The sequence below is a fragment of the Etheostoma cragini genome, chromosome 1, assembly GCF_013103735.1.
Source record: "Etheostoma cragini isolate CJK2018 chromosome 1, CSU_Ecrag_1.0, whole genome shotgun sequence".
NCBI classification, from domain to species: Eukaryota; Metazoa; Chordata; class Actinopteri; order Perciformes; family Percidae; genus Etheostoma; species Etheostoma cragini.
The window spans coordinates 30,652,712-30,666,233 of NC_048407.1; the positions used below are offsets into that span (position 1 = coordinate 30,652,712).

Here is a 13,522-nt window from a genome sequence, read left to right on the forward strand (position 1 = left end):
GCTTTAAGAGATTTTCTGATGGTTCTGCCAGATGTAAAATTACACCCTCTGGGAGTAAAGTGCTCGGTGGGAGCTATCTGTTCCGTATTTGATGAATATCACGTAATGTACTTGCGTGTATTTGGGTGAAATAGAGACAGCATGCCACATTTGCAATTTTTTTTACAGTTAGGTCTGGCAAAACAACATCAATTTAAGTCTGCTTCAGGTCACAGCACATTTTCTGAAATTATTTGTTTATAGACAAAGCACACCATTATTTTAGTGATTTTTTTTTACCTTTCTGTATTTTGCTACATGCTGTACAGCCTTTGCTGATAATAACTGAAAAACGGGTTTTTAATGAGCATAAAAGTGATAACATTTGTGGCACGGTAAACACTGAAAGGTTTGTAAAGGAGTAAGTGAGTGAGTGAGTGAGTAAGTGTGCGTGTCTGTGTGGGTTTGTGTTTACGTGCTTGCTCACTTACGTTGGCACTCAGCTGCGTCGTCAGGGCGGAAACCTTTTCCTGGGAGGCGTCCAGCTCCCGGCGCAGCTTGCGGATCTAAGGACACAAAAAAAGCATGACATCAAAAAGCACCAAGACAAAAGCATACATGCCTGCTCCATGGAAGCATACACAGCACAGATACACACGCATCAAGCCACATAAAGAAAGGAAAAAATGTAGCAAAACAAATGAGGGAAGCTCCCAGATTGGAGCTCTGATATGTTCAGGTTAAGAGATGAAACACAGTCAGTCAATGTGTAAAAGAGCACAATACAGTACTGTAAGGTATACACAGGTGTTCAAAAAAGGAACAAGAGCCTGTTACAGGGTCAGTCACAATACAGTTACATATGTAACTAGATACAACTGTGAAAACGCCCCCATGTTCCAACAAGTCCAGCCACTGTACATAGAAAATTAAAGAGCTGAGAAAACACAGGATAGAAGAGCTGTGGGCGGACTGAAGCTTACCTCCGACTGAGACTTCTCCTCATTCTGTAAAAACAAACATCAGAAGAAGAAGATAAATCATTAGAGGATGTGCTGACTGAATTCTGACATGTTTTAATGAATAAGAAGAGAAGTTGAAGCTGCTGGTGGTCAGACCATGCACATGTCCTGACTCCTGTTTGATTTTAAAGCTCCATTTAGATGAGCTGTGTAAACTGTGGAGAAGATTGTCTGGTGTAATTTGTCTGGAAAGCAGAGATATCGTCCTGAAGGCATTGCACTCATCTGTGTGTGTGTGTGTGTGTGTGTTTGTGTGTGTGTGTGTGTGTGTGTGTGTGTGTGTGTGTGAGTGTGTGAGAGAGAGAGAGAGAGAGAGAGAGAGAGAGAGAGAGAGAAATAGGTAGGCCAATACATACAGCGTGAGAGCAAGCAAAACACAACTGGCTGATGCTGTTCACAAAAACAGTCAAACGTGCAACACCCACATTTACATGTAAACATGCTGCACTGGACGCTGAAACTGCACCTGGAACTGTTTAAACTGTTTTTTACAGCTTATTTATAGTTAGAGGTCAGTTGACAGTGAAGTCAAAATGGGATCATTTGTAACTAAAAGATTGATGTCAGCTAAAGTTGGACTTCAGTTTATCCATTTATTATTATTATTATTATTTTTATTATTATTATTTCAGCTGTATTACACTCACCAGATATGTTATATTATTGGTCCTGCTCGTTTGTTTTATTATCAGGATATTTCAAAAACTCATTTCCAAAGTTAACAATTATTTAAACTAAACTTGGAAGTCATGGGACAAGGAGCAAGTTCTCATATTCTCAAGCATAAACAGGATTTATTTGAGGATTTCCACTGTGAAATTCTGCATTTGCTTTGTAATGTAAAAACACATCTGGCTCATTTATCCCATGATAATTGATCACTAGATGCATTATAGTTTCTTTACATTTGCTAATATTATAAAACAACACATTTAGAGGATTGTTAAGCCTTAGTGGAGGTATGTGCTCTCTGGGTGCTTTTCATTTGTTGAAAAGTTTTTTGTTAATCCACAATCAGTATTTTTAAGGCCCGTGGGAGGCCAGAACAAAGCAGTTGTGTAATGCAACAAAGCAGAACATCTGATAATTAATGGTTTTTCATGTGGTTCCACCTACCAACCACCAAAACAAGTTTCAACGGCCTAATGTGTCTGTGCATGTATTAGTTTGTGTGTAAAGCACATGTGTTCTGCGGCATGAATGCATGCTTTACAAAGTGGCATCTGTCCACAAATGGTCTTACCACCCAAACAGAGCTGCAAATCTCATACACACGCATGCAGGCGCGCGCGCACACACACACACACACACACACACACACACACACACACACAGGATCCTAGATACACAGACAGAGCAGCCTGTGTGTCTTGGAAACAGAAAGCACAAAGATCTCACTCTGATGCCAAATCCGGGACCAGACTTCACAAACAAAAACAACCCCATGAACTATCAACATCATGCCAATTAATGCAAATGGACAAAAATGAAAAAGAAATCTGAGGGAAAACTAAAGTAAAGTTGGAGTTTTTTTTCATGGTGGTGTTGTGGAATTCCCAAATGTTACATTAGCTTTTCAGGTATGAACATGGTGTCAGAAATGTCTGCTTTACCGATAAAGAAATAGAAATTCCATAAAGTATCTAAGATTATATGTTCTGGGTATCATATGTTTGACTTACAGCTATATCTCACACTCAACAGAGCAAAACAAAAAAGCAGAGTGAAGTACTCCAGCGCTCTACAGTCCTCCTCCTATTCCCTACCGTTTGTTGCCAAGATGTCACGGTGCCCGCTAGGGATAATGTCGCCATCATTTTTGCCTCCACTCTCCTCCACTCTTTGATTGCAAACCTGTGGCTCTCTGGCTCAACGGACAAGCCAGTGCGGAGGAGAGATTCAATTGTCTGAGAGTTTCTCTGCTACACCTGAACAGGTGAGTTAACCAGCCCACAGAGGGAGGAGCAGTGAAGACAAGGCTCTGATTGGCTACTGTGTGAACATGTGGGCTGTCCCAAGTTGGCCAATGTGATTACAGCGAGGCATTTTTCTCACAGGGTGTTTGAGTCAAATATCTGGATAGATTAGAGGATAAATGTGTAACAGCGTACTGCAAACTCAAATATTCAATATTACATTTTGTTGGCAATAGCAGAATCTCTGGTTTCCACACAAACTGTGGAACGATCTGAACTGGTACACCTGGTGCTTTGCAAATTGTTGCAGATTGTTAAATACAAGATGATGCGATAATTATACAGAGTCGTGTTTTGTTTTCTCTCTTTCTGCATTGAACAATAGATCTGATAGTTTGTTTGTTTTTGTTTGGGGGGGGGGCGGGGGTTGCCTTTATTACCACCGTTTAGAGTGGAAAAGGACGCAGGAAACATGAGGAGAACAAGGGTATGACATGCAGCAAAGATCCCTGTCAGAATTAAACCAGGGCCATGCGGTTACATGGTATGTGCCCTCATCCCTGGGTCACCAAGAGCCCCGAGGGACTACACTTCACTAAAAATTTGTATTATAAAAAATGTTGTGACTGAGAAATTTCCTGAGAGGAACATTTTACAGTTGAAAAATAAACTTTTCAGTGCTCTCAAATGGACAAACTATGTAATGTCAAAACAAAATGTACCCCAAAAACGTAATGTTAGAACTGTATCAGTTTTAAAGGTAACCATCCGTTTTCAGTTGACGTTTTGTGTACTCACTGTGGAGTAAATGGAAGACGTGCTGGAGACCAGAGATAGGGATGATCCATGAACTGAAGAGACACAAACCATAAGAAAAAGTGGGGATTAAAAAGTACATGTGTACACACAACAGTACAATAATTATCTACATACCCCACCCCACATATACCACCCACTCCGCTCCAAACCTTCCCACCCAAAACTGTTCCTCCCTTTGTTACCAGTTCCTCCAACCCGCCCCGACCCATCTTCCCGCCTCCTTGTGGAAAATAATGCATGCAGCCATAAAGATAAAACGCCTACACGTTACAGTCGGACTTTGGGGTAACTAATGACAGCCTGAGCATTACTCTGCTAATGACTCAGCCACTAATCACAGATGAGAGGCTGGAACACAAGGCCAGCACTGTTCCCTGCCTGGGAGCAGATCAGAAGGGATCAGCAGCGTGATGTCATCAACCACACAGAGAGGTTGGGCTGATCCCAGCCGATTCATTAATTTCTTCATTCATTCTCTTCTTGGAAGAAAAAGACGGATAACTGAGGACACACTTTTATCTTAATTTAGTCTAGACAGCAAGGTGTGCTGCTGGGAGCCACATGAAATAGAGCACATTTTCTTGATGTCTGGTTTAATCACACCAATACATTTATGTAAGACCTTTTAACTTTACTCATTGTTTTTGGACCTGAATGGATAAGAGTTGCAAGAATTACTGGAAAATACATTTATAGACAAAGCAATAAATCAATTTGTCATGTTTGACATGTTACATGTTTTTTTGAGGGATGACTTTCATTTCTTGTATGTGGGTTGGACAATAATTACTATAGTATGTTATTGTGATATAATTGTGTGTTACCTTGTGAGATATATCATTATCTAACTGCAACCAAATTGGCCTGCCATTGGACAGAGTCATTTGTTGGTGTTGATTTTGGGGAAGCATTCTACTTTCCCTTTTCTGTTAAAACCAGTTTATACCAAATAGAAAGACCTGACATGCTCTCAGGTAGAGTTGTACTCTCTCCTACAAGCTGGCAATCCTCAGAATTGTTCAGATTTCCGGCTCCCCAGCATTTTTGGCAATGTGACCTTTTTACTGATGTTGCATGCTGATATGTCACTGTTTACAGTGTTAGCTTTGAGAATCTGCACTTTCTATACTTTCTTTATAATATTCTGTGAAACTGACTGTTTTTTTAACACAGTAAAAAAAAGCAAATTGTTAATTGATTTGTGAGAAGAAAAATAACATTACAGATTGTTTTCATCCATGACAATCACTAAGGTAAACACCATTAATCTCAATTTATACTTTTTAAGCATCTAACTCTAAGAGAACTACATAACCTGAAACGCATTTCCTCGTAAAATATGGTTTCTACAGACATAAGGAGAAGGTGAGCATATATAGTAAGGTGTGGGGAGGGTGCGGGTGAAGGGGATGAAGTGACAGTGTATGGTGGTGTAGCTCTCACACAGGACAGGTCTGACAAAGTGTTGGGTGGATGATGTGACTTTTGTCCTGTCAATCTAACAACGGCCGGGTAACTCTACACCTCAGCAACATATACATGTACACACAGACCGCATGTCCTCGCTGACCTACACACTGCGATCCAACTACCAAACAAAGACAGAGAAAGCAATGGTTTTTGTATGTTGTCACATCTCTCTCATACTTCTCACTGGGATCCCTGTAATCATCTCCTCCTCTGAAAGGGAAGACAGGGCGCAATAATTATAAGTTTGTGCTTGTGTAATTGTGCATGTGCAAATTTGATGTGTGCTACCTGTGCATTTGTATTGTAGCGTCACAATGTCGGGAAAAGCTCAACATGCATTTGCTTGAGACAAATGTCTTTTTAAGACGGCTGTACGATAAATAGTGTGTTTTTTGTAGTTTGCATTTTCTGGTTCTTACAATGTGGACATATTGATGTTGAAGGGTGGTTTTTATGAGTAACCTCTTTTAGTATTCTGAATGTTTATTTTGATTGCCCAGTGAAATCAGTTATATGATACACCTTCCCTATGCACACATACCACATCTTGATTCTGAAAGGACGTTTCCTAAGCTTTTAAGTTGAAGTCAAGATTTACTAGATTTCTTAAAGAAAACTCACAGCTGATTCCCCGGGTTGCATTTACAAAACCAGGTCCAGTGTCACTGGATTTGCTCTCCAACTCTTAGCCCGTCTCTCGTCTTTTTTACATCACTCTGTGATGTTGATCTGTGAGGTTTTTCCGACAGTCAACCATTAACTACATTTCCCAGAATTCCTTTGTACAACCTTGACAGAAGGCACATTAACATTTTGGATTCACCTGTTGATTACACAGTTTTGTCACCTTGAAAAACTGAGCCATGAGCATTTTAATAGCAAATGTCTTCTGGCTGCAATTTTTGGTTAATGGTTTGCGTTGCATTAGCATTTATTTTTTATATTTATTTTATATATTGTTTTCTGAAATACAAGTTCATGACCAACTGTGGCTACTTAACATTATTTAAGTGTTAAAGGCAGTTTTATTTCCATTAGGGGAACCACTTTCAACCCGATAATATGACTACTCCCAGTCTCAGTTAGTTCCTCTAATTCAAAGCGCTGTGTTTCTATGGCTCTGAGGATTGAGCAGCAGAGCAACCTCGCCCATGCGGGGAGTCTGCCTGCTGGTGGGAAAAGCACGGCTGGGTACTTATCCCAATAAACGAGCGTATGAAAACAACAAAGTGGCACCAAAGCTGATTATGGATTTCTAAGGGGATGACGGGCTTTTCTTAGTGGTGCGGTTGTAATCCTTTCTAATGTTCTCTAAACAAATAGAAAAATAATTCTTTTGGCACGGAGATGTGGAATGAGGAAGAGGAGGGTTCAGAGTCATAGAGAGATGGGGGGAACGCAGGTTTTGGAAAAGGATTACACTGTAATTAAAGATTACACCAAACATCTGAAGACCAGGGCCAGGACTCACACAGAGTCGAAGAATATTCATCCATCTTTCTCGTCTCCACTTACCTTCCTCAAAGCCGTCCTTGAAGGAGCCCGATCGACTCATGGTGCGAGTCTTCTCGTCAAGCGACATGCAGGAGTTTCTCAGTCGGTTGTCGCTGCACGGCTCATAGGAGCCGTCCGGATTGGTCAGGCTGTTGTTGCGCATACCGGCGAGGTTGATCTGAGCTGCTGAGGTCGGGCTGGATGCTATGAAAATGACATATTAAAAGTCAAGTGAGGATTTCTTTTCACCACTGGCATATTTGGGGGATTTATTGTTTAGTCAGCAAAAACTTTGAAAATGACAATTACAATGTCCCAGTCTAAGGTATCACACCATCAGATTGTTTTTTCGTTTTGTCCACCACAATTCCCAGATCCAAAGACATTCAGTTTACAGTTAGATATAAAACATTTATTTGATACATTTTCTGTCAATCCACTGATATAATATTCAGGATATGACTTAAGCCATGTGTATCAAATAGATGCTGAATCAGGTTGAGTTTCTCTCACCAGTTGTCAACAGCTTAATGGTGTGATGATGATGCGGTTTTAATTTATGTCTGTCTCAACCAACGGAGAACAAATGTACTGTGACTGGCGTAAGTACTCATGGAGCGTTATTTGTTTGCGTTTGTGTGTGTGTGTCTGTGTGTGTGTGTGTGTGTGTGTGTGTGTGTGTGGGGGGCACACCGAGTTGTCCGAAGTTGAAGCGAGTGCCGGAGGGGGAAGTGATGCTGGAGCTGGGGGAGAACGGGGAGTTACCGACTGATTCCTGCAGCCCACTGGTGGAGTGGGAGCGCAGCCAATCACGGGCCTCCTCGTGGCTTCGCAGCTGTGCCGACGGGCCATACCTAAAGGGAGTCAAAGAAAAGATATAAGCAGAGGCAAGGACACAAAACAGAACAGGTGCAGTGTAGATTCTGTGTTTTTACAGGACAAGGTGAATCTGATTTTTTTGACTTTTTACAATCAGTGAGGTGGATTCTTTTCTCATAAGCAGCCAGATTAGTAGCCGGGGTCTGACAGGATTCCAAAACAGCAAATTACAACAGTGTGAACATAGACTGATTCTCAGCTGTGAGCAACATAAACTGGAGGAAAAAAGCAGAAAAGAAGCCAAAGAAATTTGAACCCCAAAATCAGGCCCGCTACAGCACAACACAGTGACAGCTTTTTACCACACCAAAGTGACATGCCTTGTCACTGAAGCACAACACAACAACACATGTGCCAAGTGCCAAACAGAAACGTCAAAAGCTTCTTCTTTTATCAAGCGTTAGCACAAGCCTCAAAGAGTGAATGTAGACTCAGAAATAAAAGAAAGTCAGTAGATAATATGGTGAACCAGTGTGTAATGGCGCAATAGTCTAGCAAGAAGTGCAGTTAATACCTGAGTCCTTTCTTAGGCAGAGTGTTTCTACCACAGTGTGGCCCGCTGTAGGAGAGAAACACTTCAGAGAGGCAAAGCAAAGGAGGCAAGGAAACATGTAGCTGCATCTCTTAAAGACTAGCTAATGCTATTTCTAACCAGCAAAGATATTGTTCTTATTGTTACTAGTACATCCCAACTTAAACACTGCAAATAAATCTTGCCATATTATATTGGCTTTTTACTCAGTTCTTTCGCTCTCTCTTTTCTTAGGACAACTGAAAAAACTAAATATTTTTAACAGAAAATTCTTAAAAATGTTTCTATGAATTCATATTACTGGCTTGATATTTCAATTCTGTGCAGAAAATAAGGGAAATGGTAAAATATTCTTTGACAATTTTGCAGTGTAAAATCAATGATAAACATTCTATGCCCATGCTATTGGGTGAACGCACGTACAAACTCTACCACAAGGTGGCAGCATGTGAGCACGCCAAACAAAAACAGTGAAGCTGCCAACATCCACACAGACAACCTCACATTTAACTCGCTCATAAATTCCCATTCATACAGAAGCTAGAGTTCCTACAAATAACCACAAACTACCACACAGAGCGACACACCTACGCGCAAAAAAACATAAAAATACAGAGAGCTATCGCAGAGCTTCTCTCTGGATCTATGTGATGCTCTCTGTGTGGCAGCAGGCGGTGGTTTAGTAGGAACCTCCACAGCTGCACACAGGTACATTTACCTGTCCTGCTTCCGAGGTAGCGTGTTTCGGCTGAATATAGGGCTAGCGGAGGGGGAGGAGAGGGGACTGATGGAGGACATGAAGGAAAACGCACAACAGACACAGAAAAAGAAAGTTTTAGATAATGAAGTGAATCCTTCAGAATAGGTCAACTGCGAAACACCTCACCAATGAAGTTAATAAGAAAACACAGTGAGGACGGAGGGTGATGTCATGGCTCAAAGCTTCGACTGCAGGTGCTATTAAGTTTCCTCTGAGACATTCCTGTCATATTACGCTGTCAACCTGTCAGGATGGAATCCGCTACAATGACCACAATTACTGTTTAGTTGACCGAGGACGCCACAGGGTTTCGTTTCTCTGCTTAAGCGAAGGACAGAACGACAAACAAGAAGAGACAACTTGCCACGGCGGACGCTTTGTACATCATTTTAAATCTGGATTCTTTAAAGGTCCCATGGCATGGTGCTCTTTGGATGCTTTTACATAGACCCTTAATACAATATCTGAAGTCTCTTTTCCAAAATACAGCCTTGGTGCAGAATTGCAGCCACTAGAACCAGTCCCACAATGAGCCTTCCTTAATATGTCCCATTTCTTAGTCTGTAGCTTTTGAGGGGAAGGCAAGGCGGAGGATGGGGGTGTGGCCTTGACCAACTGTCACTTTGCTTGTTTAAAAGCCATGATATGTCTCTCTCTCTCTCTCTCTCTCTCTCTCTCTCTGGTGGTTACCTTGCCCCTTATGAGGTCATAGGGGGCCAGACTCAAGATCAGCCCATCAGAGCTTTCACTTTCTCAAAAGGCAGAGCAGGATACCCAGGGCTCGGTTTACACCTATCACCATTTCTAGCCACTGGGGGACCAAAGACAGACTAGGGGAATGCACAGTCATGTTAAAAAAACTCAAAGTAAAATTGTCATGCCATGGGACTTTTAAAAGGAATTGCAGTAATATCAGAACTGAGCAGTATTTAATGTTGTCGGCGATTAAGTATTTATATCCTCAAGTGAGAGGATCAATATCAAAAAGTAAAGCAATATCCATTATAAGTAGCTAAATGTACTTAATCAAGAAAATCAAGTAACCACTCATTATGCAGAATGACCCCTTTCAAAGCTTTATATTACACACTTATTTTTCTAGGGGATTATTTTCACAGATGCATTAAAGTGTAAGCAGCGTTTTAATGTTTCAGCCGGTTGAGGTGAAGCTCATTTGAACTACTTTTATAAACTGTCAGATTGCTTAATCTTTAAAAGGGCTTCTATTTTATAAACTGATTGTATGTTTTGCAAAAGAACTAGTAATATTTACCACTGAAATACAATGAATTAGAAGCGTTAAAGAAATAGTATGTGAAGAAGAAAAAATGTGTGTAAGAAAAAATTCAATCTTTTCCATTTTTGTTTTTCTTACCAGAATTTTGAAACTGCTTTTATGTTTTATTTTATCTATTTTTAAATAGGATTCCAAATAATTCTCAACTTATCTGGGTTTCTCACCTCTCAGACATGCCGGTCTTGACGCTGCCGGCGCGGCCCAAAGCAGACAGGGTGTCCTCCCTGTGCGTCCCATGGCCGGCGCTGCCAAGGCTCATGTCGATGGACTCGCTGCTGGTGTGCATGCTGCTGACGGAGGGGTATCCCATGCTGCTGCCTGTCCCGCCGTGCCCGCCCAGCGTGCTCTCTCTGCTTTGGGCGGAGGAGCTGCTGAAGGTGGTACCCCACGTTAGGCTGTTGGAGGGGCCGGTGGAGGAGTAGACTGAGCCGGGACTGGAGGCCTGTGGTGGGGCGGAGAGGACGTTATGTTTTTTAATAAGTCTGTTTTTTCCAGTGCTGAAACAATTAGTATTTCAATTTCTTAAGTGATTCATTAAATAATCATATAATAAAAAAGATATGAGGCATTTTCACTTTTATTTGACCGTCAGTTTGCTATAAGACAAGTGACTAAACTTTTGAACCTATGCTTACTGTTCGTAAAGACATGAGTTAAAAACAATGCCTGTGAGTCACTATATGACTGAGACAGTCTGATGAAGTCTTATGAATCATGTGAAAAGGTGACGGTGAGTTCATGACTGAGCATGCTTACATTTTGCTGCAATACGTAGCCTACAGTTAGTCAAACAAGTACCTACACTTCCCATCTGTACTTTTGCTGAACAAATTTATAAGTAGTTCGAGAAAAAACAAGTTTGTGGTATTAGTCAGGTGTGAACAAAATCTCTCTAAAATCAAAATGACAATCATTTTAATCTTAAACCCAAACCTAATCCTCTGGTTTGACCTCATAGCTAAAGTGTGAAAATGACAGTAGCTCTAAAGTTAAATGATAAGAAATATAATGCTATTGAGAATATTGTGCATATTAAAGTCAGGCAGTTCTGTAGAGAAACACAGTAGCATACACATACAGTGAGGAAAATACGTATTTGAACACCCTGCTATTTTGCAAGTTCTCACACTTAGAAATCATGGAGGGGTCTGAAATTGTCATTTTCAGGTGCATGTCCACTGTGAGAGACATAATCTAAAAAAAGAAATCCAGAAATCACAATGTATGATTTTTTAACTATTTATTTGTATGATACAGCTGCAAATAAGTATTTGAACACCTGTCTATCAGCTACATTTCTGACCCTCAAAGACCTGTTAGTCTGCCTTCAAAATGTCCACCTCCACTCTATGTATTATCCTAAATTAGATGAGCACCTGTTTGAGGTCGTTAGCTGCATAAAAACATCTGTCAACCCCATACAATCAGTAAGAATCCAACGACTAACATGGCCAAGACCAAAGAGCTTTCCAAAGACACTAGAGACAACATTGTACACCTCCACAAGGCTGGAAAGGGCTACGGGGAAATTGCCAAGCAGCTTGTTGAAAAAAGGTCCACTGTTGGAGCAATAATTAGAAAATGGAAAAAGCTTAACATGACTGTCAATCTCCCTCGGACTGGGGCTCCATGCAAGATCTCACCTCGTGGAGTCTCAATGATCCTAAGGAAGGTGAGAAATCAGCCCAGAACTACACGGGAGGAGCTGGTCAATAACCTGAAAAGAGCTAGGACCACCGTTTCCAAGGTTACTGTTGGTAATACACTAAGACGTCATGGTTTGAAATCACGCGTGGCACGGAAGATTCCCTTGCTTTAACCAGCACATGTCAAGGCCCGTCTTAAGTTTGCCAATGACCATTTGGGTGATCCAGAGGAGTCATGGAAGAAAGTCATGTGGTCAGATGAGACCAAAATAGAACTTTTTGGTCATAATTCCACTAACCGTGTTTGGAGGAAGAAGAATGATGAGTACCATCCCAAGAACGCCATCCCTACTGTGAAGCATGGGGGTGGTAGCTTCAGGCTTTGGGGGTGTTTTTCTATACATGGGACAGGGCGACTGCACTGTATTGAGGAGAGGGTGACCGGGGCCATGTACTGCGAGATTTTGGGGAACAACCTCCTTCCCTCAGTTAGACCATTGAAGATGGGTCGAGGCTGGGTCTTCCAACATGACAATGACCCGAAGCACACAGCCAGGATAACCAAGGACTGGCTCTGTAAGAAGCATATCAAGGTTCTGGCGTGGCCTAGCCAGTCTCCAGACCTAAACCCAATAGAGAATCTTGGAGGGAGCTCAAACTCCATGTTTCTGAGCAACAGCCCAGAAACCTGACTGATCTGGAGAAGATCTGTGTGGAGGAGTGGGCCAAAATCCCTTCTGCAGTGTGTACAAACCTGGTGAAAAACTACAGGAAACGTTTGACCTGTGTAATTGCAAACAAAGGCTACTGTACCAAATATTGACATTGATTTTGTCAGGTGTTCAAATTCTTATTTGCTGCTGTATCATACAAATAAATAGTTTTAAAAAATCATACGTTGTGATTTCTGGATTTTTTATTTTAGATTATGTTTTTCACAGTCTACACCTACGATGACAATTTCAGACCCCTCCAGGATTTCTAAGTAGGAGAACTTGCAAAATAGCAGGCTGTTCAAATACTTATTTTCCTCACTGTATAGTGTGACATATGTGATGAGGCTCTGTAAGCGTAACATCAGCATGCTAACATGCTCACAATAACAATGCTAACATGCTGATGTTAAGCAGATAATGCTTCGAGTGCTAAAACATGCAAATTAGCGTCAAAGTCAAACTGAAGTTGATGGAACTGTTGAAAACATTGTTTTCCAAACATAAATCAAAGTACGGACCAGATGATAGCACTAGATCCAAAGTTAACCTGCAACAACTCTTTAAGCCACATAGAGTACGAGGAAAACAAGTTGTGAACACACCATTGACACATAACCTTTTAGGTTATTATAGTTAACTTCTTGGCAAACAGTTATTGTTGGCAAACAGTTTCTTATTTACACATCCAGCAATTACAAATTCTAATTATAATTCATTGAGTTGTGTTTCTGTAAGCCCAATATTCAGTCTCTCTCTTTAAAATATGTTTTTTCTCTACTGACTGCTGAGAGAAATATCTGTCTCTTTAGCTGCTGAATGCTGCCCTGTGTTCAACAGCTTGTCTATAACTTCTGGAATTTGTGCAGAGCAAATAGTGTACAGAAGCATTTTGGCTGAAAACAGCTGCCGGCTACAAAACAACAATGAGTTTAGTGAGAGTGAACCAAAGCCGTAAAGTTGCTACTGGACAGCTAAACAATAAGCTGAAACTT

General features: G+C 41.1%; 1 protein-coding gene across 17 annotated transcripts in view; it reads right to left on the bottom strand.

Annotated features, from left to right (window-relative positions):
* The window catches only part of nav2a (neuron navigator 2a), a 220,982-nt gene that overhangs the window by 14,538 nt on the left and 192,922 nt on the right, over nucleotides 1-13,522 (bottom strand). For 14 of the 17 annotated variants that reach the window (XM_034885021.1, XM_034891410.1, XM_034880284.1 and 11 more), the window contains 8 exons: nucleotides 10,333-10,610; nucleotides 8,830-8,895; nucleotides 8,094-8,138; nucleotides 7,394-7,554; nucleotides 6,722-6,904; nucleotides 3,716-3,768; nucleotides 963-986; nucleotides 471-545 (listed from right to left, as the gene is read on the bottom strand). In XM_034885021.1, coding sequence (XP_034740912.1) covers nucleotides 471-545; nucleotides 963-986; nucleotides 3,716-3,768; nucleotides 6,722-6,904; nucleotides 7,394-7,554; nucleotides 8,094-8,138; nucleotides 8,830-8,895; nucleotides 10,333-10,610 — 885 coding nt within the window. The remainder of the gene's footprint in view (nucleotides 1-470; nucleotides 546-962; nucleotides 987-3,715; nucleotides 3,769-6,721; nucleotides 6,905-7,393; nucleotides 7,555-8,093; nucleotides 8,139-8,829; nucleotides 8,896-10,332; nucleotides 10,611-13,522) is intronic. The other 3 variants (XM_034892989.1, XM_034882702.1, XM_034884263.1) reach the window with 2 other exon arrangements.